General features: G+C 39.6%; 1 protein-coding gene and 1 long non-coding RNA gene across 5 annotated transcripts in view; one reads left to right on the forward strand and one right to left on the reverse strand.

Annotated features, from left to right (window-relative positions):
- The window catches only part of LOC114116101 (uncharacterized), a 36,862-nt gene extending 12,076 nt beyond the window's left edge, over positions 1 to 24,786 (reverse strand). The window contains exon 1 of the long non-coding RNA XR_003590153.3: positions 1,381 to 24,786. This is a non-coding gene — a long non-coding RNA (uncharacterized LOC114116101). The remainder of the gene's footprint in view (positions 1 to 1,380) is intronic.
- Positions 1 to 26,123, forward strand: part of PDE7B (phosphodiesterase 7B) — a 359,981-nt gene that overhangs the window by 198,102 nt on the left and 135,756 nt on the right. Inside the window, exon 1 of one of the 4 annotated variants that reach the window (XM_027972491.3) lies at positions 1,382 to 1,855. The exons of the other annotated variants lie outside the window; for them this stretch is intronic. Within the exon in view, the coding sequence (XP_027828292.1) occupies positions 1,618 to 1,855 (238 nt within the window). The 5' untranslated portion in view covers positions 1,382 to 1,617. Of the gene's footprint in view, positions 1 to 1,381; positions 1,856 to 26,123 lie in introns of those variants that run through there. 4 annotated transcript variants of the gene reach the window in all.

Genomic DNA, 26,123 nt, shown 5'->3' on the forward strand with positions numbered 1-26,123 from the left:
CTTTTGCTAGTTTCAACTTTTAAAACATGAGGTGAGGGAGATGAAAATAATACACGCCCTACAATGGTCCTTATCCTCTCCCCTAAAGAAACAGCAAATGACTATGTGATAAAACAGCCCCAAAAGGAAAGCAGAACAGGAGCAACAGATTGTACATCAACAAAATAAAATGCCAAGCAAAATAAAGCCCTTTGCAATGCTGAGACATGAAAAGGAAAGATGGGATTGTTACAATGACCTCCCCAAGAAAATAGGAGTTAGCCACGTGAATGTCCAAGTTCAAATTGCTCCTACCAACCCAATTTGCTGGCAAAATACCACCTCACTTTCATTTGTGTCAGGGCTTTTCACACTAGCTCCAGGGGACAACCCCTCTGCTGTGCGAGTTCTCACCTCTAGGCTGAGCGCCTCCATCTCTGAACCTCAGGATCCAAGACAGGCGGCCCCTGATTGTCCTCAACTCAACCACTGTCAGGTCGGGGGGGTGCCAATTTGTGGCCCAAATGTCATGTCCCCAGCACTCTATCTCTGGAAAGTGAATCTTCAACACTTTCTTTTTGCTGCCATTTATGTCTCCAATGAATCTGCTTTAAAATTATTATTCCATCCCAAATAATGTGTCCAGGCTTTGCAACCTCACCGCACGTTTGCATGAGGATCTGGATGCTTCCCCAAGTCACTTCTTTCAAAGTTAGCTCTGGAGTGTGATTCACTGTTATTTCCCTTCCAGCCGAAGGGCAGCTGAGGTTACAAAGGGATTGGACTAGTAGTCCAAAATTCAGTTAAGTTTGCTGAGAACCAAGTGACAGCGGAGAGGGAGAGTTATGGAGGAGGGGAGTGTGTGAACTGTGGTCCTGGGGAGCAACCCAAGACCTTTCGAATAACCCCAGCTCAGTGCAGACTGTGGTGGACTGGCAAGGTGGCCCCCAGCCAGACCTTCCAGAAAGGAGCAGCTGCGAAATCGGTCCTGCCAGTGCTCAGCCTCCCCTGTTTTCTCCTTGAGGGCTGGAGCTGCGGAAACTTCTAGGTTTCCTGCACTAAGAGGGTGACTCCTTACCTGACACCTTCAGGTAACTGGCCTCTGGAGTACCCCTCTGAGAGGCTGGCAAAGGGGAGCCCCCCACCTCTTGGCATGAAGTCCTTAAGGGCTAAACAAGCCACTTGAGAAACTTTGACAAGCACCAAAAGAAAACTGAGAACAAATAAATCGGAAGAAGATAAAAAGCAAAGGCTAAAACCTCAATGGCTTTTTTTCCCCCCTCTGCTGTCGTTCCAGCTGTAGCCTGGGATTAATTAAGTGCTGCGAAGTCAGTGCCTGAGAGAGAAGGGGGGGAAAAATGCTTTCTCTCTCTAAGGAAGGAGGACAGGAACCGTTCTCACCAGTGAGAAACCTTGGGAAGTGAGTCGCTCTCGTCGTCAGTGTTTGTGGAGGGACTGGAAGGACAGGGGGGCTGTGCCAGGCTGGAGGAGGCTTGCCTTTCCGAAGCTGGAGAGGATTTTCCGGGGCTTCGCCTTCCCCTGCCTGGGAAGAATTTCCCCTCTGGTAGCAGCAGCCGCCGCCGCGGCGGCAGCAGCAGCAGCAGCAGCCCGACCTCCTCTTCTGGGGACCAGGGCAGAATGCCTGTGCTCGAGCGCTATTTCCACTCGGCAGAGCTGGGCAGAAGGTGGACGGCCCCAGAAGGTGAGCTGCCCGCCCCCCTGGGCAGCCGGCCGGGGTGCCAGCAGGGGCCGCTGCCCTGGGACTTGCCAGAGATGATCAGGATGGTAAAGCTGGTCTGGAAATCCAAAAGTGAGCTGCAGGCGACCAAACAGAGAGGCATTCTGGAGAATGAAGATGCTCTCCACAGCATTCCAGGTAAACGGACTGGGAGGTGTGAGAGGTACCAGGGCCAAGCCTGAGGACTTTCAAGTCCCTTCCTTGGAGAGCCCAAGATATAAAAATGGGAAAAGGAAGGCAGGCAAACTGTACAGCATAAGGCCCGGGGGCTGTGATTAATGAATGTTTGCTCTTTTATTGAAATGCATCTTAAAATTAAGAGTGATGTGGCAGGAGGAGCATGAAGAGTGGAAAGTCAAGAAATCTGGGATCTGGGCTTAAGCTGTCATTTGATTGTCCCGTGGCTTAAGTGAAATTTCCTAAGCTTCAGTCCTGATAAGGAAGGGAAGAAATTGGGCAGTTTTTGTCTATCCTGTCTCTACAATTTCTTGTTGATAAGCTAGTTGTCTCTGAGAGAATATTCTTCTTAGGTTGCTTTTTTGTAATGCTTTATGCAAAGTAAAATATATTTTCTCATGGTTTACAGGCTGTAAACCATGTATTCGTGTTCCCAAGAATGAGTTTGAACTGAACATTTTTTATGTTGTGAGAAACTTGATAAACTGCCTTGCCTCAATTTCCCCTTTTGACAAATGATGATAATACAAATTTCCCCATTGATATTAGGAAAATTCAGCTCACAAATGTGGAAATGATGATTCATAGGAGCTTTGTCACGTTATAAGAATGTGCTGTGTTTGGGACAGTTGAGAAGAACTTTACTATATTTTTAACAGTGGGGACCACACCATAAACACATCTAGGATCCCTTTGGAGGATCCCAAGAGACTCTGATAACACCGTCAACTAAAAATGCAGGGTGTGCTTTTCCTTAGGGAATATGTTGGTAGATATTTGGAAAGTGGTGGTTCACTTTAGAAGAACGAATGTGAGCATGTGTTTATGCATTTGAAGTCTTGGCTAGCCTAATGCGTGGAATCCTGACATGCCATTGGTGGTGAGAGATGGGGAACTAGATGGAAAAGCTATACCAAAAATTACCTCTTCTTCTCATGGAAAGAGACTAGGAAATCAAAACTCAGCTAATTTTGTTTTTAATCATTTATGCAGAAACTTTTTTAACTTGCCTAATTATTTAAAGAGAACATTATTAAAAAATAATGTTCTGGGCAAGAGGAAAACAGATTTGAAAGGAATTAAAAACAAAAAGTGTTGGTCTCTAGTAAACAATGAATACTTAGGAAAGAGAAGGAAACCCATGAGACTGAGGTTTATGTGGCATTTGGGAGATGGATGCCCAAGGAAATGGGTCTTGGTCAGAAAAAATGAGGTAATGCTAAAGCCATCCCATATTTCATGTGAGTTCAAGAAAAATGGAAAAACCCACCTGGGCAGAAAACTTAACTATGACACTTCAACTTTAACCACTCTTGGTTTGTTTCAGTCTAGTGAATGATTAAAATGCATATTTCAGATTACAACTTTGGTAAAACTACTTAATCTAACAGATGTTAGTTTGTCTGTAGAGATATGTGTATATTATTGTTTATATTATGTGCTAGTGGGCATCTAATTCCTGAAAAAGCAATACTATAGAGAGAAAACAAAGCGTTACAATTTTTTATCACTTAAAGTTACATTTTTCTGAATGTTGTGAAGTTGAGCTAAATGAGTCTCAGTGTGCCCGCGGGCCCCTAACCTCTCGCTCAGTGGAATATAGATCAGTGGCCATGCTGGTTCCCAGGGAGGCTGCTCCCTGCTTTGCTGGTACCCTCGTCCTGCTCGCCAGGAAGCAAGATGTAATTCAGCACCTCCCCAAAAGCTGCCTGTTTGCCTTCTCTTCTTCCTTCCCTGCCACCCCAGCCTCAAGGAGATGATGGACTCACAGTTTCTGATATTGACAAAAAGCCATTTTTCATCCATATATGCAGCATGAGTCCATATGATGAGGCCCCAAAGGCGAGTTGCTTCACTCTCCAAAATGTCTCATTCGTTCTCTCATCTTGTTGCTGAGGCTGTGTTTCCTTCTCTCATCAAGTGCTCTGTACCATTCTCACCCTACCAGCGTGATGGTGAGGGACTCAAGAGCAAGTGTAGATTATTTCCAAAGGCCTGGCATCTTTCTATTTTTAGAAGGACTTGGTTTAAACTGGCTCCAGGTTGTATACGGGGTTTAAGTAGAAGGTTCTTCAAAAAACACCAAGGCAACCTCATGCTCTCTTGCTCTCCCTCTCTGTCTCTCTCAGATCTGACCCTAGCCTCAGAATCTTCAGACAATTTAGAAATACTTTGACAAAATGGAATAATCTCTACTCCTCCACAGAAATTGCCCCTGAGACTTACTTTATGCTTGGAATGTCTTTTTGACATAGGCAACTAAAATTTTTCATTAAACCTACAAAATCCAGCTCACACCTCTCTTTCTTTGCAGTGGCTTTTCTGCTCTCCAACCCCCACCCCTAAATCTTCCCCCACAGGCACATATTCCCTCTCTTTCACTCTCTTTACCTGTAAGAACTTCACATATTGCATTTCTAGTACACAACGTTGGCCATGCTCGTAACAAAAAACAGGAAAATTAAATACCATAACATTCTATGTGTATTTCAACTGCGTGTGATAACAGATAAATAAGTTTACATTTCTAAAAACCATGAAACTGCAGGAATTCTGAAGAGAATCAACAGTGTAGAGAACTTTAGAGACTGAAGTCACCGTTTCTTAGTAAGCTGAATTTAACAGTAAAAGTTCTGGCTTTTCTTTTCCTTAGTGAAGGACATCATTATTTGTACTCATACTTCTTAGTCAAGACTGGAACTTTGTTTCATAAGTGAAATAGAAAACTGCGCTGAGATTTTGCTTAGGTAATAAAGGGAGAAAACAAAAGGATTTGTGGAAAGATAAATGCATGCATAAGTTTTCATGAGAAATATTTAAGATGAAGTACACTGAACTGTGAGTGGTGGAAGACAGAGAGGAACAAGGTCTCCTGAGGAGAGCAAGCAAGTTCTACAGAGGAGGTGATACATGGGAATATCTTTGCTAGAGGCTTGGGAAGACCCCCTGGAGAAGGAAATGGCAATCCACTCCAGTACTCTTGCCTGGAAAATTCCATGGACAGAGGAACCTTGTAGGCTATAGTCCATGGGATTGCAAAGAGTCGGACACAACTGAGCAACTTCACCTCAATGCAACTTTTAAAGCAATGGGTTGGATTTTGTTTTTTAAGTCTTTATTAACAGGAAAGGACCAAAGGGTAAATAGCACAGAAGAGCTAATTTTTACTTTTTGAAGTATAATTGCTTTGCTAATGTTTCTGCTATACATCAGGCTGAGTCAACCACATGTGTCCATTTATCCCCTCCATCTTAAGCCTCCATCCCACCTCCCTCTATGTCATCACAGAGCACTGAGCTGAGCTCTTTGTGCTATTCAGCAGCTTCCTACTAGCTATCTATTTTACACAAGGTCATGTATACAAATCAATGCTACTCTCTCATTTGGTCCCACCTCTCCTTCCCACCCACTCCCCTCCAACCTCCAACCCCCATCCCCATGTCCAGAATACTGGTCTTAAAAAAAAAAAAATAGGTTGGGGGAGGGAATGGGGGTTGATAGGAGGGAGAGAGAGTCTCAGCTTCACACATCTCGGGGTGTGCTTCTAGGCATGGCCCCAGGAGCTGGACAATTGGCAGAGGTGCTGCTTGCCCCAGAGAGGGACTCTGGAATGTATCGGCATGCTCAGATTTGGAGTTTTATCTCAGTTCCTTAAACTTGTACCCAAGTATTTAATCTTATTAACACTCATCATTTTCCCTTTATGAAGCAAATGAAGGATGCCCTAATTGTCTAGTTAACACAAACGGGACAAACAGTAATTTAGAGACTAAACAACTTGTCCAGACTTTCACATTGTGTTAGAATCAGACCATCTTAATCTTCCCAACTCTAGTCCACAAAACTAATGTGATCAGGACACAAGCTGGGTAATTTAAATTTAAACCAAGACATTGTTTTATGGATTATATATTGATGAGCACACATGGGGATTCAGCAGGCAAGATAAACCTTGGTCCAAGCAGAAAAAATAAAATTACCCATGCAAAATAAGTCAAAGAATTATGCCTCCTTTACATTTTTAAACTCATTTTGTGGGCTTCAGGTTTAAGTCAGGGTTCCAGTGCCGGGAAGATTCCCAGGGGGAGATGCCCCATCTATTATGGGTAGAAAACAGGCTTTCAAGCATGGTGGTGAGAGCATGCCCAGAAGAGGGGAGAGGGGAGTGGGGAGAAGTAAGAAGGACAGAGAATAAATAAACGGTTTCTTAAATGCTGTGAGTGCAAATATTATTCTAATTGTGATTCTAGTCAGCAGCTTAAGACTAGACATCCCCTAGCAGGACTTGGTCTTAGTTGAATAAATAATTTGATTTCAGAATTCAACCAAATAACTGCAAGCTCTGCAGCTGTGGAACTTACCTTTCATTTTGATATCTATGGTCTAAATTTTATATTATGTTTTACTTATTCATTAAGCTTGTTTCCATTTCAATAATCTTTGGTTACAGAAATATATAAAGCATACACCTCCCTCAAAAAGAAAAAAGCATTCATTTTCCCCATAGCCATTATAACTTGTCCAGTCTTCAAGGAGAATAAAAATATCAGAAATTTGCTTTATACTGAGCCCTGAAAATAGAATGACTTCAGAAGAGAAAATATCTAAAAACAATTAACTGATTCCAGAAAGTAAAACTCAAATTGACAAAGCAGCTATTTTTAAGTATCTCAAGTATCAAGCATGATATACATTAAATATGTTGAAGACTGAAATTTTTATTATTATAAAACCAAGGAGCATTTATTAGACTGTAATATATACCAGGGACTGTGGTAAGTGCCAAAGATTCACGGAGCAATCAAACTTAATAGAAGAACAATTATGAATTTATGAATCAGAATTCCATCTAGAGCTTCACTTTGAAAATAAGCATTTGTCAGTTTAGACCTCTATGTCAACTCAAAGTATTGGCTATAAAAACTGGCCAGTAAAATTAAAAAACTCTAGTAAAAAATTCAAGCCTACTTTCAAATACTCCTCATTATTAATGATTTCATTCAAAGCAGGACAAATTGCCTTGATCGAAGAATCAATTAGTCTTAACGGTAGATAACTTAACATTAATCCATAACATTTTTCTGTGTTCTTGTAGACATTAGTCTCCTCTCAATTTGCTGTTGTTGTTTAGTCACTAAGTCATGTCCGACTCCTCTGTGACCCCAGGGATGGTAGCCCATCAGGCTCCTCTGTCCGTGGGATTACCAGGCAAGAATACTGGAGTAGGCTGCCATTTTCTTCTCCAGGGAATCTTCACAACCTTAAACCTGAAGCCCACAAAATGAGTTTAAAAGGATCAAACCCACGTCTCCCGCACTGGCAGGCCAACTCTTTACTACTGAGCCACTAGGGAAGGCCACTCAGTCTGTAGCTACTGGATGATAATCACTGACGAGTCAATCCAGTCTTTGAATGCAAAATTGAATGAAAACTGGGACACATCATCTCACTTTGAACTAAACCTTTTCTTCATCTGACTTCCTAGTTTTCATAAGAGGCATCACGCCTGCAGAAACCCAGATTCAAAACTTCTCCCTTCAGCTCTCCAAGTCCAGTTGGCTCCAAGTCCATAAAATAAGTTAAGAGTACTAGGGTGTCATTGTAGTGTTGAGATTTTTAAAAGTTTAAGACCTGCCTCTCTGTTGTGAACTGTGAAAGCTGTACAAATTACTTCATTTTTCTGCGGCTCCATTTCCCCTCCTTTAAAAAAGGGAGTTAAAACAGTAACCTCTGCAAAAGGTGAGGATTAAATGAGATGATATTAAAAAGTACCTAAAAGAGAGCTATATCCTACCCAATGCTCAATAAGTGTTCACTATCATAATTAATGATATTGCTGCTATTTCCTCAACAAATTATGCCCATTGCTTTCTTTCTATTCCATTATATGACCCTGAGCTAAACCTCAGGTTGTTTGACCTACTATCTTCCAATAGCCTCCAATGCCAGTACTCTCTTTGTGCCCCTTTTTTGTCCCCCATCATTTAGATAAATAATACCAAAAGAAAAATCAGAATACACCCCCCTTTCAAAATCATTCAGTGATTTTCCATTGCCTATGAAGATAATCCAAATTTTATTATTCTGCATCCAAAGCTCTCTACACTCTGAAAGTAGCTCACTTTCCCCACCTTATTTGTCATTATTGCCCTCTAAGCCCTTGTATTCCACTGTGACAAGACAAGCATCCCACAGTCTCCAACTTGTTTTCTGCTTATCATTGCAAATGCCTAAGATTACTTTACTTGCCTCCATATCCCCAATTCCTGTCATCACTGAAGACCACACTCACATGCTATACCCTCCACAAAGCCTCTCTTGAGGTCACTGAGGAAGTATGCCTTTCTCTTCTGAAGTCTTACTGAACTTTCTTTGTATTTATTTCACAGGCAAATCGCTTTTTTATTTTATTATAATTAATGTGTATTTTCTTCCTCCCCTCCTAGATTTTCAGCTTTTTGAGAATCTAGAGAACATTCTATTTTCTTTGTGTCCTCCCTAGCATCTTTCACATGTCAGCTGCTCAATACACTTTGATAAGTAAAAAAAAAAAAGGAAAATTATCAGAAGGAATAAAATAGCTTACAAGTTGCCATTAAATGCATGAATGAACTTTTTTTCTAGGCACAGATTACTTAAGAAATATGAATTCTAGCTCTTCCTTTTAATGGAATTATTTTTAAACTTATGTTCTGGCAGAAGATCAGGATTAGTCATTACAGCTTTTAAAGGAAAAGAAAAGAATACACAAGAGTGAATTTCAAAACCATTAAAAAGGTATAAAGTATGTGCAGAACTCATATGAGACAGTTCTCTTTCATACAGAGGAGTTGTCATGTACTGATAATTATCAAATTTTAGAGTAAATGCATGTAAATTATGCCTGCTTTATATACTTTTAGAATAATTACTCTGTTCATGAATCTTGGAACATTTTACATCAACTAAAGTTTCAAAAGTTGCTTCTTTTACAGATAACACTCTGTATATTCCTCAACGTAATTTCAAAAATAGAATGCGGAACGTGTGTGTTTACCCGGTTCTACAAATGAGCTTTTGAGGGGATGAAGCTGAATGGTGGATGTTATTCCCACGTTCTCTGCTCTTTGCCTAGAAACAGCTTCTTTTTTCTTTTTTCTTTTTTTTTTTCTCTCTCTCTTTTTTTTAAAACAAGGCTAGTTTCACTGGACAGCAAAACATTGACTTTTGTATCTAATTTCTAAAAGGAAAACATTAGAAACTTTATTGTTAAGACCGAAAGCTCCAAGTTATTTTTTAATTCACAGAAGCAGCTGAAAGTGTGTGCTCTCTTCTATTATGGGATTATTTTCTCTCTTTAATTATCAATACATTTCAAAGTACATGGTAGGTACGTATCACCATATCAAAAATATGCTACAGAGCAAAGCTCAAAGTACTTGTGATTTACCTGCACTAGCCTGGATGTACTCACAATGTAGACCTTGTTCTTTGTTTTTCTGTTTATGTCTCTCTGCCTTTCCATGTATTTGTATTTAGAATTGACTTTAATCTCTTTGTGTGTGTGTGCTCAGTTGCATTGGATTCTTTGCATTGTGACCCCATGGACTGTAGCCTGCCAGGATCCGCTGATGGGATTTCCCAGGTGAGACTTCTGGAGAGGGTTGCCATTTCCTCATCCATGGGATCGTCCTGACTTAGGGATCGAACCTGTGTCTCCTATGTCTCCTGCATTTCAGGCAGATTCTTTTACTGCTGAGCCACTGGGGAAGCCTGAAAATATTAAGAGGTCACTCCAAGAATTTGGATTTGTATCTGTGTACTTGTCTCAAATTTCCTCAAACTACAAACTTATCAAAGACCCTTGCTTCAGAGTACTTCTCACCTAAAACAGTACACATGGCATGATATTTTATAAACTGTAAAGTGAGCCCCTGTCCTGAGCATTTTGTTATTACTATGTGTCCTTAGTCACTCAGTCATATCTGACTCTTGGGACCCCATCGACTGTACCCTACCAGGCTCCTCTCTCCATGGTATTCTCCAGGCAAGAATACTGGAGTGGGTTGCCATTTCCTTCTCCGGGGATCTTCCCAACCAAGGGATCAAACCCACACCTCCTGCACTGGAGTCAGACTCTTTACTGACTGAACTATGAGAGAAGCCTTCTATTACTATAGAAGAACCTATAGGTTACCATCTTTATCATTAGTAATAAGATAAAACCTAAAAGTCAGCCTTGTGTGCAATTGAAAAGCATAATTGACAAGACAAAGCAGGGCTTAGTTGTATATGGTCTTAAAAGTGCATCCAAGGGGCCAAGCCTACTCCAGAAAACAAAATCCCTGGAGATAAAAAGATAAATTTTGAAAGATATTGAGTAGCATGCTATTGCATGTACCTGGTAGTAGAAATTGGAAGGTGGAAAAGCCAAAAAATTGTAAAATAAAATCAAGGTGAGAGATATAATGGGAATGAATGCAGATCTTTGGTCAAGGTATTGAAAAAGAAAATTAAATAGTCAAGGGTAATAAGACATATAATGTAATCATTAGAAGTTTTCCCAAACATTCCTCAACCTCTGGAATTAAAGCCAAAGCACAAGATTCTCTTTCTTGCTTCCTTCTCCATTCTTTTTTTTTTTTGGCATGGCACACAAATCTCACAGAAATCTATAGACTTGATGAGCACTTCATAAAACCCCAAAACACTCATTGAGAGGATCTCTGACAAAAATTTCATTCAAAAATTAGAATTTTCTGAAGAAAATGACTGAGAAAGAAAAGAGAAGGGAACAGGTAGAGCCAATCATAGGGCACCAAGGAGAAGGAAGAAAGATGAGGTCACTGCAGAAAAACTGGACCCAAGTATAAGAAAGTGTTAGTCGTGCTGCTGCTGCTGCTGCTGCTGCTGCTGCTGCTGCTGCTGCTGCTGCTGCTGAGTCACTTCAGTCGTGTCTGACTCTGTGCGACCCCATAGACAGCAGCCCACCAGGCTCCGCCATCCCTGGGATTCTCCAGGCAAGAACACTGGAGTGGGTTGCCATTTCCTTCTCCAATGCATGAAAGTGAAAAGTGAAGGTGAAGTCACTCAGTCAGTGTCCGACTCTACGTGACCCCATGGACTGTAACCTGCCAGGCTCCTCTGTCCATGGGATTTTCCAGGCAAGAGTACTGGAATAGGTTGCCCCTCTTCCAGGGGATATTCCCAACCCAGGGATCGAACATGGGTCTCCTGCATTGCAGGCAGATTCTTTACCATCTGAGCCACCAGGGAAGTAGCTAAACATAAGAAGCATAATCAAAAACACATACAGAAATAAAGAGGAAACCAGTCACTGTTAAAAACATTTGTCACAGGGATCTCACATTTCTACATTCAAAGGTAAAATAAATGTACCCTGTTTCTTTTCTTCCCCTAATCAAATCTTCCTCTTGAACCCACCCTAATGAGAGGTAAGGCAATTTGAACTAGTTAACAAGGTGGTGGCCAGTTTCCTCTGGATGAAGTGACTTCTTTTGGGTAAATACTTCCCTCCCCTTGTTCCTCTCCAGGGCGCGCCCTGGTGGCTGTGTCTCAGGTTCCCACACATTCATCTGAACGTTTCAACCACACACAAGGCAAAGCACCAATCTGAGACAGGGAACCATGTCCATTCAACCACTGGGCTCTGTCTGATTCTCCTACCTACAATTCTCCAGCGTGTCAGGAGTAGATGGCCTTACTCTGTGCCATAGCACCTTTCCCAAGAGGAGGAAGCTTCAGTGTTGAAGAGACAAGAAACCAAATCCACAGCCTACCTCTCAGTGAGATCTGATAAATGAGAGTGCCAGAGGTTAAAACGTCTGCCTGCAATGAGGGAGACCCAGGTTCAATCCCTGGTTCAGGAAGATCCCCCGGAGAAGGAAATGGCAACCCATTCCAGTATCCTCACCTGGAGAATCTCATGGACAAAGGAGCCTGGTAGGCTACAGTCCACAGGGTCGCAAAGAGTCGGACACGACTGAGCGGACTTCACTTCACTTTCTCTTTTCACAAAAGCCAATGCTTAAGATTATTGTTCTGCCACAAACTCCCTCACACACACACACACACACACACACACAAATAAAACAAAAAGCCTTACTCTGATGAAATGATGAATAGTGACTCCTTCTTTCTCTTTTCCCTCTTGCTACCGTATTCCTAACCATACCCAGTGGATGCCTCTGGTGAGGTGGATGGGGAAGACACACACAAGAGAGTGCAAAAGAAAAATCACATTGATCTATTTCCAAAAATGTGATCTCCTTTATGCACTAGTTGAGCTACCATGTGCTGAGCCCTGTACTTGAGAACTGCCTACTCAATATTATTTATTTTAGTTACATTCCCATGCATGTGCTGAGTCCAGTCATTCTCCCCTTTCTACTCCCTCTCTCTTTCCCTTAAAATATGCTCATGCATTTCAGTAACCATCTCAGAACTCTGACACAGAAAGGTTCAACTGAATGATCATAATTCATGAAACAGGATGCCTACAAGTCACACTCTTCTGATCAGGTTCCCCGTTGAAAGCTGAAGTTTTATATCTAATGCAAATTGAAATTGTTGTCATAATCATACAGGCATTGTACTCAGGTCAGGTCTGATACATTATCACTGCTTGAATGTGCAAATTGGAAATTTCTGAGAGTTCTTTTTCTCCTTTCTCTGCACCTTGCCCCTAGGGAGAAGATTAGGTTGGAGGGCACTGGGAGAAGTGTACTGGTATGAAGAGCAGGAAAGCTACATATTATAAGAGGGGTCCTTATTTTTTCCAGTGTTGCAACAGGAACCATTATTGCCTCCTCCTTGGGAGCTGATACTGCTTCTCCTTCTCTGTCCTCTCTATACCTCACTTGACGTTGAGATACATCTTTTGTGCCCTCATTATCTCTTTTGAATAGTAGTTGAGTTCTGTGATGTTTTTCTTGGAGTAGTACTTAATTCTACAATAGAACAAAAGAAAATATTTCCTCATCAATTAAATCAGTATATAAAATCAAGAACTGTGAATTCACAGGACTTATAAACTCTAAAGCAGGTGATTTCTACCCTCTTTAATCCTAAATGTCCTATTCTTTGATTTGGTGATCATGCACCTAGAATGTGAACAGATAAAATTGGACTAAAACAAATTTGGCATTGAAAACATTTTTGAAAATATTTCAAACACTCCAAAAATAATTAGAAACATTCTAGGAGGTCACAGAATGGAAAATGATGTTTCAATATTATGTCCAAGTATTTAGCTTATTCTACAATACAATAAGCATCAGTTGAATGGGAATGTATTCCCCATTTAGAAATAGAAGAAATTGAGACCTACATTTACTGGTTGTTTATTCAAGATACTCAGAAAGGGAAGTAAGTGATTCAAATTTCTAGGTTTATTCAATTATTTAATTGAACAACTATCTTCTGAGTGTCTACTCAGTGCACAGCATTGTTACTGTACCTGGGAGGAATGCAGAATGAAATGAGATTACAATCTGTTAGAAAATACAGGTCTATAAACAAGTCACTGATATTGAGGTAGAATGGCATATGTTTTAAGATATAGTAGAGATAATACTCTGTAGAAATGCTAAAGAAGGACCAAGTCTATTGATTTAACTAAGTTTTTTTTTTTTTAAGTGATTATCATGTGCCAGTCTTGGTTCCTTAAAAAATAAAAATTCATGAACCAAGAAAGTTGAGGTAAATTGTTGAATAGATGGATAGGTGGGAACAGACATAGACAGATAGAGCAAGCTAAGTAGGCGACATATGTTACACTGGAGGGACCTACACTGGGCCTACCCAGTGGTTCAGTGGTAAAGAATCCACCTGCAATACAGGGAAGACACAGGAGATATGGGTTTGATTCCTGGGTTGGAAAGATACCCTGGAAAAGGGCATGACAACCCACCCCAGTATTCTTGCAAGAAAGATCCCATGGAAGAGAGCTTGGCAGGATGTGGCCCATGGGGTCACAAAGAGCCAGACACCACTGAAGCGACTGAGCTCACAAATATACCTACACAAAGTCAGTCCCAACACACAAGAGAGTGTGAATTATGGGTGTCTGAATTATGGGTGGTAAATGAGCTTTCAGAGGGGAGGTTATTTTGAGGTACCATTCAAAGTAAATTACATTTCTCCAAATGAAGAAGAAATGGAGGACATTTCAGAAAAAGGAAATAGTAGAATAAAATGCAGGGAATTCTGGTAATGCCACGTCATGAGAAATGAGTATTTTAGGAAGATGAGAAATACTTCTAATAATGAGACTAGAAAGGCAAACCTGGGGGCAGGTCACCAAGGGCTTAATCTGCCTTTATAAGGAATATTTCCTCCAGACAGTGAGAAGATTTCAAATAATTTTAGTGGGAAGTGATAAATTTTACATTTTAGAAAGGTCACTCTAGCAACAGGGGCTGGTGGAGAGCTGGACGTGGGTAGGGATACCGATGATTTCTAACCATCAGTTTGGTGTTCACTGAAAATTTTGAGATGGTAAATATTTTTCTTTAACTTACAAACCAACTTTCCCAAGTGCTATAGCATCTTATGAGAAATAATACACAAATCATTAAGTCAACGCCCTATCCCATCTGACACCACCCTGTTCTGAAGAATTTACATCCTTGAAGTTCTTTTATCCAGACCTCCCATTCAAAGTCATGCTCATCTTCTCCCCAAACTCAAAACCTGACAGAATTTATCTTCCCAGTCTCAGAACACTCTATCCCTCTTACTTTGCCAAGTTATGTTTCTTCCTGTCTTCAGGTTGCCATGACTTTTTTAAGCAAATAACTTTTTCAAGGCTATGTGTCGCGGGATGGATGAGAAAATGTATAAGAAAAACTCAGTTCTTATGTAGCTTATAATGTATTGAGTTAGACAGAATTACTTACTCAAATACAAGTGTGTGACAGATACTCCGTGAGGAATGGACATTAACTCACCCATCTCTATAGTGAGAAAGGCTCTGTGTGGACTGGTCATGATAGCTATGTCTTTAAAATAGTTAAGATCTCAACAAGATGTGACAAGGTGACTTTCTTGGTGAAGGAATTAATATGAATGTAGGTATAGAAGAAGAAAAGCACAAGAAATTGTTGAGAAATGAAGATTAATCAAGTTAACTTGCTCTGATGTTTGGCGTAAAGAGTAGTGGGGAAAAAAATGAAGACATAATATCAAAAGGACCAGAGTGCACATGAACAAGAGATCTTAACTTTTGTAAAACTACTGAAAAATGCTAAGGGGAAAGCAGAGAGTTCTTTGCACTGTATAATAGAAAGTGCCACCTCTGCATTTTCTTAGGTAAGAAAGTTTGACGTACTTGGAGGTTACTCAATATACTTGGAAACAATTCGAGGTTCCTTGATGTGCAGCCATGCTGTTGACTCAGCCATGCTTTCTGCCATGGTCCAAACTTCTCTACATGATAATCTCTCTAAATCTAATTTTCTATCCTTTTCACTCCCAAGTGCCAGCATCTCTGTGCTTGCATTCTGTAAGTGTGTGTTGTCCATCTTAAACAGAAGCAAGAATTAAAAATTTACCAACAAATGCATACTTAGGTGTATATGTATACAGGTATCTTTCTTGTTTTCAACTGTAAATTATTGTGGGCAAGTTCCAAGCCCTCTCTTTGTAAATTTCCCCATCTAGAGTGTCTGCAGTACACTAAAAGAGCAGTTGTTCACCAGAAAAGAATACTAGAGGTGAGAATTTAAACAGGATGGTGAGGTTAAAGGAAGTTACATATAAGATAAATAAGAGATGGTAGTTGCTGGTTGCTAAAAACCATCATAAATGAAATATGTCTGTGACTCTGTTCTGCTTCTTTCTGCCTGTCACTCGGAGATAGAATTTCAGGGTTGGGGACCGGTGGGCCAGACATAGCCAGTGCGTCTGGTTGTTGGTAGCTTAGGTCTGTAGTACATTTGCCAATAAACCATTGATGATTAACATCTTGATCTCTCAGGCTCTATTTGCAAACATCAGTGTGGAGTTCAGAAAGCAAGTTGAAGATTTAGCTACATTTAGGTGAGATTTGATGATGCTCATCCTTAACCATCCATTTTGTTTCTTGCTTGCTGCTATAAGGTGTTTGTGTTTGCAAAGGAAGAGTGTAGCCTTTCGTGGCCATTTTTCCTCCTTTTCCTCTGAAACTCTCTCCTTTCTCTCTGAAGCCTTCTTGGCTGCTTGAATTGTACCATACAGCCTGCTTGCTGGTTACCACCCAAATAAGGTAATAGAAACATAATTGAAATGGCTTCTTCTTTTTAATGAACAATAGACCTTGTTCCGTTAAAAATAAGACCCTACTCTGAATCATTACAGAAACTTTTTTGATGTTTAAAAAGAAATGTCAGTGACTATGAGGGAGGTGGCAGTGGATAGAGTTTTCTGATGTTGTTCTTAATTATTTGTATCTCGGGCTCTCGCTGAGGCAGAAACGGTGAGATGCCACAAAATAACCCTCTCTCGAAGTATATTTGGCCTGACAGGAAACAGGAAATACCAGAAAAGATCACAAGAAAAGCTGTAATCATAAGATTTCTAGCCTAATTCTTTTGACGTCAGCAGTTTAGATAAGTCAGATAAGCAATCACAAGCATCCGCGAGTGCTACAGTGCCAATCCAAATACCCCGAGTGCATCTTCCACCCTTTTGAACTCTCTCATTGTTGTTTTGCCCCAGCCCTCCTCTCTTCCCCCCAAGAAGCATATCCTGAAATTGTGAATTATGGATTAATGTCAACATTAAGGTATTCAAAGACATTACACAGAGCTTCTAAATTGGTCCTATAGCCAATTCAGCTTGCTCAGTGCATTATAAATCTTGGATGAAGCTGACTGTTAATAAGATGTAGAAACTAACTCTGGTTTGTCTCAGAAGGAGTTTGCTTCCTGAAGTTTAACTTTCCCAATCTTGACAACTAAGCTATGGCTACAACATGTCTTTGATAATAGGCTAAAAGATATATTAGCCTACCTAAAATGTACCAAAGTATTCAGTGACTCCAATCATCATTATTATCACTTTTCTTTGGGCATCACCACCTCGATTCCACAACAACAGATTATTTATGGGTTGGTTAGATAAACACAACACACAGGATATATTCCCCTATGAAAAGTTTTCAAAACTTCAGAACCAGAATTATGGAATTCAACCATTAGGTCATAAGCAAAGGCACATGTCTGAGCTGTTCAGAGGATGAGGTAAGAGATTAAATCAAGATTTAGACCAATATTGCAATTATGTATACATTTAAAATAAAAAATGTTAAGAAGAACTTATTTATACAACATCTAATTCTAAAAAGATTTGTAAGCTTCTAACAAGGTCATAATAAGCCGTAAGTATACAAAGACATCCTGTCTGGATAAAAGATAAAAACCATATAGTAAAGTAGGAGGGAAGGAGAATAAATATACAAAGTGATTGAGCAAAACTGAGATTTGAACTTCCTAGCAGGCAGGGTGAAAGGGAAAACAGTATGATTACAACATTCATTGAAATTTTTTTTTTCCTGGCTTTAAGTATGTGGAACAAGTTTTGATGAGGACTCCCTGTATGATAATGGAGGATGTCCTATTTAGGAGTTTGATATGCAGCTATACAGAGATTCATTACAATGAGGAAGTTTTACAGACTTTCTCAGTGAAAGATGGTTCCATAGAGACTATTCATTGGGGAGACAAAAGTGAGGTGGCCCAATTGTGACTTTGGGGTGGTCTGACCTAAGCAGTCAGACATAAAAAAGGGTCAAGAATATGTGCATAACTGTGGGAGTGAGAATGAAAGTGTGTAACCTCAGGAAGGAAATGCAAGCTTCGGCTAAGGGTTCAGTTCTTGCGAATGTATTAAGTTAGGTTATAGCCACTGGGACATCCAACAGTTCTACTAATCTCATAATGGGTGTATCTGCTTTTATAGTCATTAATATGGAAAGAGAAAAATTAAGAAGCAAATGCTTCCTCTTAGATGGTAGAAATGATTTTATATTTGCCTTTGGTCATGCCAGACATTTGGCTGTAATTAAATACATATCAGTAAGGAGTCCTAATTAACACATGAGTGATTCTTGAGGCTTTACTGGATTTTTTACCTGCTACTCTTTACTTTAAGTGCCAAAACTAAGCCCTTTATTTCATCTATGTTTCCCCAGCATATGAACCAATGTAGATACTCAAAACATACATGTTGTATTAAAAGTTCAGAGTAACTAATATCTGAATGCATTTTTCATTTTATTTGAACCCACTTCCCATACTTCACCTAACATTCTGCTCAGTGAAAGCCCTTTTAATACTTCCCATGGATTCAGAAAATTGAAAAAAGTGTATATGTTCAGATTAAGAGATAAATACTGTATTCAAGGAAGCACAGTAAGTATTGAAAAGAAGTGGATTTATTCCTATTCAGTCCAAAAGTGATGAGTAGCTGAGTGTCACTGTATCAAGAGCTGCAGTCCAGACATCTTTTCTGAGACCACTGCCAAATAAAACTCACCAAGGAGGGTTACCAGTGTGTGTCGGGACAAATTAATGCTAGAAAGAAAACAGGCTTTTGCTTTGCCCAATTATTATATACTGGACAATGATCTTGCAAAATAAGTAAGGAAAAGAGTAGAAGATGAGAGAAAGCATAATTGGGCTTTCTAAAGAGAACAGTAGAGTTTAGAAAGGAGGAAGGAAAAAAAAAATAGAAAGGAAGAAGGAGGCCTGAGCAAGATAATGCCAAATGGAGCACAGAGAATAGAAAGGGGTGGATTGAACGCACTGGAAAGACTTGTTACTGTATCTTCTACCTTCTTAGAGCTGAGCTGCTCTTCCTCTCAGGTTGCCAATGTCAAGGTGAGCCCTTTATTATCAACAGTTGCAATATATTTATATTATCAGTTTTTGTCAAGTTAAGCAAGTTGAATAACTTTGCACTTTAATTGAAAACCAAGCTTGAACTAAGGGCCAACCAAGATACATGCAGACCAGGCATGCAGTACACTAACTACTGTAAGATGACTGGGAATCAAGATAATGTTCTCTAGAGGTCTCTGGACCCACCTTTGAGGTTGTTGAGTTCTGTCTATAGTCACTGCTGATGTTTGCTCTTGCCCCATGAAGTTGAAATTTAAAGATCATAAAGACTCATTTCTCAGGGAGCCTTCAGTTCTCAACTCCTTGGGGAACAGACTCCATTTTTATAGGGTTTATATTCTTTCCTTTTCATCTGATGAAAAATTAATAATTGCCTACTACCCAATACCCCCTTTGGCCCTATCATTGGGGATACTTCCTTTTACTTCATTATCATGGTTAAAAGATGGGCTCTGGAGTCAGATTGCTTTGTATTTTTACTAAACTCCTTGGACCTCAGTTTTTTCCTTCTGCAAAATGAAAATAACAATAGAAACTGCATTATGTGCAAGATCAAGTCAGATGGTCCCTGTAAAGAAATTAGCAAATTGTTAGTGTGTAGTAAATACTTTGTAAGTGTTAATGGTTATTATCCCACACTATTCTTATTTCTAATAATTACTCGGAAGTAGTAAGGTAGCCTTTTAGTTTATCACTGAAAAAACAGGGAGCACTTAATTTCCATTCCTTCATCCAAGGTGCATTACTCTGAGTCATAAATAAAGTGGGAAGAAAAGTCATAGAACAGGATTTTGGCCTAGTTATATTTGCAATTCCAGTGATACAATCTTAAAAGTATCCTTTACTTACCATTTTTGATCAAATTTTCATCTGTTATACATTAGCATATAAAGTAAAAACTAATTATTCTAATCATGCAATTGTCAAAATATTCTGATTGATTTGGGATGAAGAAATGGGATTTAAGTTTTGGTTGGGTCAAAGTACATGCAAAAGTAATTTCTAAAAGCACATTGAATTTGCCTGTATTCAGTCATCAACTAAGTCCTTAGCTAAAATAAGTTAAAATGTAAGAGGCTTGTGTTCTCATTTTTGAGTAGTCAGCTATTTATGGTATGAATGGTGACTCAACATCAAAAACCTGTTTAATCACAAAGAGTATTTTACTTGAATTTAGTGAGATGATATCTGCAGACCAAAAAAAAAAAAGTCAGTTTATAACATGTTTCCATTAGAATTCTAGCCACAACTTTTTAGGAATCAAGATTGATCACTTTTGACAAGCAGTAGACCTAGCCAAAGCACCACAGAGCTGAGAAACTTCTCAGAAACAGGGTTTTGTGAGGAGATCAACATAATGGCTCATTTCCTAACATAACTGGCAGGATTTGATGTCTTCTAGTTATGCTGAAGAAAAACCATTAGGTTTCTCATGAGATTTTAGAGTTTCTAGTATCTTCAACTGGCAACAAAGGCACCATGAAATCACATAATATCTGCTTTCCCCAAAATGTCCAAAGATACCTGAAACTACCAATATGTTTGTTGAACAAAGACTGTGTCTCTATTCTACCTCCAAGGTCTATTTCTTGGGAACTCAGCAGCAAGGAAGAAATAACAATCAAAGCGAATTAAGAAAAAGAATATCTGGTTAATTGCTTTTAGAGGAATGGGTTAGTAAAATAATTATCCCAGTTCAGAATGGACAACTCACTGTAGCCCTAGTATATGATATTCCAACTTTTTGAACAATGTTAGTTTCGGGAAGCTTATATTCCTCCCATCTTATCACTCAAGTATCAGTTGGTGTTCTCTCAAACTGTAAAAAGCCTCCCAGGTACTGCTAGTGGTAAAAACCTGCTTGCCAGTGCAGGAGACATAAGAGAGGCGGGTTCGATCCCTGGGTCGGGAAGATCCCCTGGAGGAGGGCATGGCAACTCACTCCAGTATTCTTGCCTGGAGAATTCCATGGACAGAGGAGGCTGTAGGGCTACAGTCCACGGGACTGCAAAGAGCTGGACTCCACTGAGGCGACTTAGCACACATGCATGCCACAAAATACGTGATTGGGGAAAGATGGAATGAGGGGAAGAGGGAAGAGGGCTTTTTCATAGATGATATTTTACAGAATGCATATAAAAACATTCTACATCTTGTCTACATACTGTAAAGATCTATAGACCAAAATGAATTCCACTGAGAGCACTAATTTGAAAGAAAAGAGTGATTTACTTAAGAAATAATTTAATAGAATGAAGGCTTTTAGGTTCTGCTATGAAAGTATCAGAAATACGATTGGGAAGTGAGCAACCTAAATACACATAATCCACTTTTCAGATGCATGAATTATGAATGAGCCACCCGGAGCCCTTGTTCAGCCTGAGCAGTGCTGACATGTCAAGTTGACCTATGCTTTGGACCAGAGGTGGTCTAATAGCAACTTTACAGCATAGAAGTGACTCATTGTTGAGGCAGAGAGAAGATGGAAGAATGAATGCAGATGCCATCCCAGGCTCTGATCTCTCTGGAATTTCTCAATGCAATTATACAGAATTAATCAAATCCCTGGATGTGGAGTCAAAAGACACCTTCCTACTTGCTATGCAGATGTAAACGTTCCTCTCTCTGCACCAGAGCCAGCCAGAGTGTGAGCCGTGGAGACCTGAGCTTTGATGGAACCTTGCCAGGAGGGCACAGTCACTTGAAACCAAGCCCATGTTTGGTTTAAGCTCAGAATGACAACTTTGGCAAGGCTGGGGGCAGGAGGAGGGTGGTGTTTTGCAGCATTTGAGCAGGAAAAACCAAGGCGCTAGGCATAAATTTCTCAGTTTTAATTATGCAAACTCCAAGAACATAGTGGCTGTTTGAATAATATCCTAAAGTCCACTTGATTAATCTCCCCAAACCATGCCTTTCAGTTTTCATAACTATTTCACATTCAAGATTTTAGCTCTCACCTCCTCACAGTTGAAATAAATGAACCGCTTTCATAAATAAAAGGCTAAAATCTTATTTTTCAATTAAGAAAATAGTGATGATGATGATGTTAGGGACATTAGATATCACTTTACTGAAAGTATTTGCTATAAATTCATCATTGCCCATCTACCAAAACTGAGAACTCTGCCATACCTGGAGAGGGACACACAAAAAATTACAAATTACTACCCCTTCCTCCTGAGAATTTACAAGGCAGTTTGGAATCAAGAAATCGAGCATGAAACACTATATAACAATTCAAACCCTTATATTCTGATATAAAATATTAGCCTGAAAAATTATAATACATCAGAACCAAAATGAATAATCATTTAAAATTAATTGATAAAAATGAATATCTAATTAATCCCTCCTTCCTTAGCTAATAACCTTTTGGTGGAGTTTTTTTTCCTGAATAAGTGTTATTTCTAAATCTAGAGACCTAACGCACAGCATGGTGCCAACAGTATACTATACTGTATACTTGCAGTTCGCTGAGAAGATAGATTTAGTTAAATCTTCTCAACACACATACACAATGGTATCTAGATAGAGGTACTGGATATAATAATTAGTTTGATTATGGTGATCATTTCACATGTATATGTATAACCAAACATCAAGTTGCATACATTAAATATATATAATTTTTGTGTCAGTGAATCTCAATAAAGCTGTTTTTAATATTTAATAATAATAATAGTGAATAAGAAGGCTTTGAATAATACCTGTCACTAAATACGTGCTCAGTAAAGTCCAGGTTTTAACCACTATGTGACACAGCTGGGGTTGTAATTCTCTGCTTCTGATTCCAAATCTAGGGTTCTTTTCACTTTATACATATCCTTTTTATACATTCTACTTCTTTAAAAAAAAGAGAGAGAGAAAGTAAAGTCCCCTGAGTTGTTTTGGTTGCTCTTTCAGGGCAACCCCCAGCAGGAAGATTGTCATACTATTTCCAAGAACATTATGCTGTGCATGGTGGTTGCCTTTAATATTGTAGATGCTCGGTAATGATTTCTGGAATGCATGAATGTAAATGAATGAGACAAATGCTATGAGGTTGACTGCCACCCTCTGTTTTTATTTTCCTCTTGAGTAAATTCATTTATTAGCTAGTAGCATAACAAATAGCTTTACTTCTGAATGAATCAATGCTAGTGTTAATAACATTGTTTATGGGGGAGTCTCATCAAGAGAATAAGAAATTCTTCACTAATTCAAGGATAGTTGTTTTAGGTAGAGAGGCCTGAGAACTAGTCTAAAATCAGGAATCCTTAAGCCAATAACTTAACCTTTAATGACTCCTCTCCCTCTCTTCCTCCCCCATCTAAGGAAGAAGGATACCCTTACCTGTCAAATCTGAAAGTTAAAGAGGTTGTGAAAACAAGGACAAAAGTACCTCTCAACATGTTCAGCTACTTAGCAATAGCCCACAGAGGTCACATGAGATGTAATCAAACCCAACCACCTGTTGGGTAAAATTCAACAAACCTATTCATCAAGCAGTAATCATTAAGTGAGCATCTAATCCATGCTGGGCATTGCATCAGGCCCCAGGGGGTACAAAGATGACTAAGGCTAGGATACAACAGGCCAGCGATTGAGAATGCAATTCAACACACCCAGCTTTAAATCCCGGTCTTTTGCTTATTACATGTGATTCTTGGCAAAGTGTCTAACCTCTTGGTCCTCAGTCTTCTCCTATGTAAGTTAGTACAGTTCCTGGTACATTGCCAGACCTCAAGCATGGGATATTAGCATTACTGAACCAGCCCTCAAGGAGCTCATGGTCTAGTGAAAAGACAGAAATGGAAATAATCAAATACTCTGTGATACTTGCTGTGATAGAAGGCAAGAGTCTGTGAGAGTATAGAGGAGTGAAAGCTTACAGCCTCAGAGGTTACAGTGTGGTCATAAACTAACCTGTGTCCTCATGCTTCCACCACCTTCACAAGGTAAATCCTATTACCGTATAACGTGGATGAGAAAACGAAGGCACCAAGCATTTAGGACAGTCATCTTAAAGCCACACAGCTAATGAGACAAAATTTGAACTCACATTTGAGCTCTTTATAGCCAACACTATTAACCAGGATGGCACACAGCCTCTTTCCCGGGAGGATTTTCAAAGGATCAGAAAGTTGCTATGTAAAGAAAAGAAAATCATTTAAGCCTGAGAACAGTAGCTCTGGGCTCCTGAAAGACTCTTCGCTCCCACCACCTCATCCTCTCCACCTCCAATGCCCAGCTAGGCTCCAGACCAACTTCGGAGCCCAAACTCCCTCTGTAGAGTGGATCTGCAGTCATTTTCAAGACCCTAGATTGAACTGTAGGCTGAGATGGTCCTAGGAGTGCACTAGAATCTATCAGCTGATTCTAGACCATCCTGACGTCCTGTGGGGCAAGGGGGCTAGAGAGGAGAAGCAAAGGGAGCAAGGTTAGACCTGAGTTTGGATTAGATTTCCTATTGCCATTCCAGAGTCTCAAGATCAGTTTGAACCCTCAAAATTGAAGTAGATGGAGAGAAAAGAAGAAACAATGAAAACGAACCTTCAATCGAATATTTGTTATCAACATACCCTTGGGCAGGTTTCCAGTAAAATGAGACTAATACTAATTACCCTGCCACATAAACAAGATTCTATAAGGGACAATATATGTGGAAATGAATCTCAAGTAAATATAGATAAAAAATAATGCAAGGGCTTGCAAAATTGTAGCCAGTGGCCTGGAAGAATGAGCAGAGTTTACTTGAGTTAACAGCATCTGATTAACCTAGGTACCTAGGGAATCTGGCTCCATAGCCGATAAAGATCACAGATAGCACTTAAAACCACAAGTGAATATTTTGAGATTAAAAAGTAAACCTGAAATATCTCACAAAATCAAAGGAACTCCATATACCTATTAATATCTGCCCCACCCACACCCTCCAGCCCATTTCTCCCACCACCCTGGGAAGTCAGGCCTTCCTTATTTCTTAGATTAGATTGCTGCTTAGATTGCTGCTATAGTCCTCTATCTGCATTCCCTGCTTTCAGCATGTCCTAAAGACAAATTCATCCTGAACACAGTTTACTCCATCTGAGGCAGAGCTCTGCTTATACAACTCTACCTCAAAATTTTCCAGGGGCTTCACATTCATCTGCCATCCAAGATGAATCATGAGTTGGCCCCACTCCTTTGGGCCTCACTTTCTGCCTCACTTTCCCTTTGCACCAACAAAACAAGATGGTTTATGTTTCACAAATGCACTGTTATTTTCTCACTCTGAATTTACTTAGCTATCTCCCCTGGACATTCATGCCTCATCCCCAAACCTCTAATTTCCAAATGCCCTTAACCCTCAATGATCAGCTTAATACCCATCTTTGTGTAGATTCCCTAGGTACCTAGGTTAATCAGATGCTTTGTGTATCTCAGTAATAAACACTACCACACCTGTGACCCATTACATCGCTTTTTTTTTACCTTTTAGCTTGTGCTATAGCTATTACTGTATATTTTATATCTCCCTGGCCACATAATAAATTTCCCTCCAACATCCATTTGCCGCAGGCGAGGCAGGTACCCATTAAACTTTAATTAATTAATTAATTATAAAGTTGAATGCAGAACATAATCTTTTTTTAATACAATGTGTGGAATAGCATCTGGCTTAGGCTTCTATTAACATGCAAAGAAACTATAAAAATATTCACAACTTCTTAATTGTACATATTTTTACCCTGGGGTTTGTTTTATTGTACAATAGAAGACTATTAACAGCTAAAATTTTTCTGAAAGTGCAGCTGTATTAACATTACAGCTATACAGGTAAAGCACAAACAGGTCAAACAAATGCTGTAAAAGAAAAAAAAAAACAAATTACTTATAATGATTTTCTGTCTGTGCGTGAGGAGCCAAAAATCACCCAACAGTAGGCAAAAAAATAAATAAATAAAACAGCTTTCTATCTCATAAACGCAAAAGCTACCCACCTGCTTGCTTTTCTATTGGTGACAAGTTCATTGAATTCTAGGCTAGGGGCAAGGGACTCAAGAAGAAGAATCAATGACAGGCCATTTCTTCCCTTAAACATGGGATCTGAATAGAGACCATGTTTCTCTCAAAGTTCTGAGGGTCTCAGATTGGGTCCTATTTGGTTCCCTGGCCCAGTCTGACCCCTTCTTGGCTGTCTCCACCTTCATATATGGAACCTTGACCAAGAACTTGACAATGGAGGTAAGAATCAGCTACATTCACTTAATTTCCTTTTAAAAGGGAGTCCATCTCATGGCCCATAAAGCATTGCTTTCAATGTCTTCAGCTTAACTGTCACTCTTTCCAGAAGACCTTCCCTGATACCCCTAGGACATGCTCCTACT

This window comes from Ovis aries, chromosome 8 (genome assembly GCF_016772045.2).
Source record: "Ovis aries strain OAR_USU_Benz2616 breed Rambouillet chromosome 8, ARS-UI_Ramb_v3.0, whole genome shotgun sequence".
Classification (NCBI taxonomy): Eukaryota; Metazoa; Chordata; class Mammalia; order Artiodactyla; family Bovidae; genus Ovis; species Ovis aries.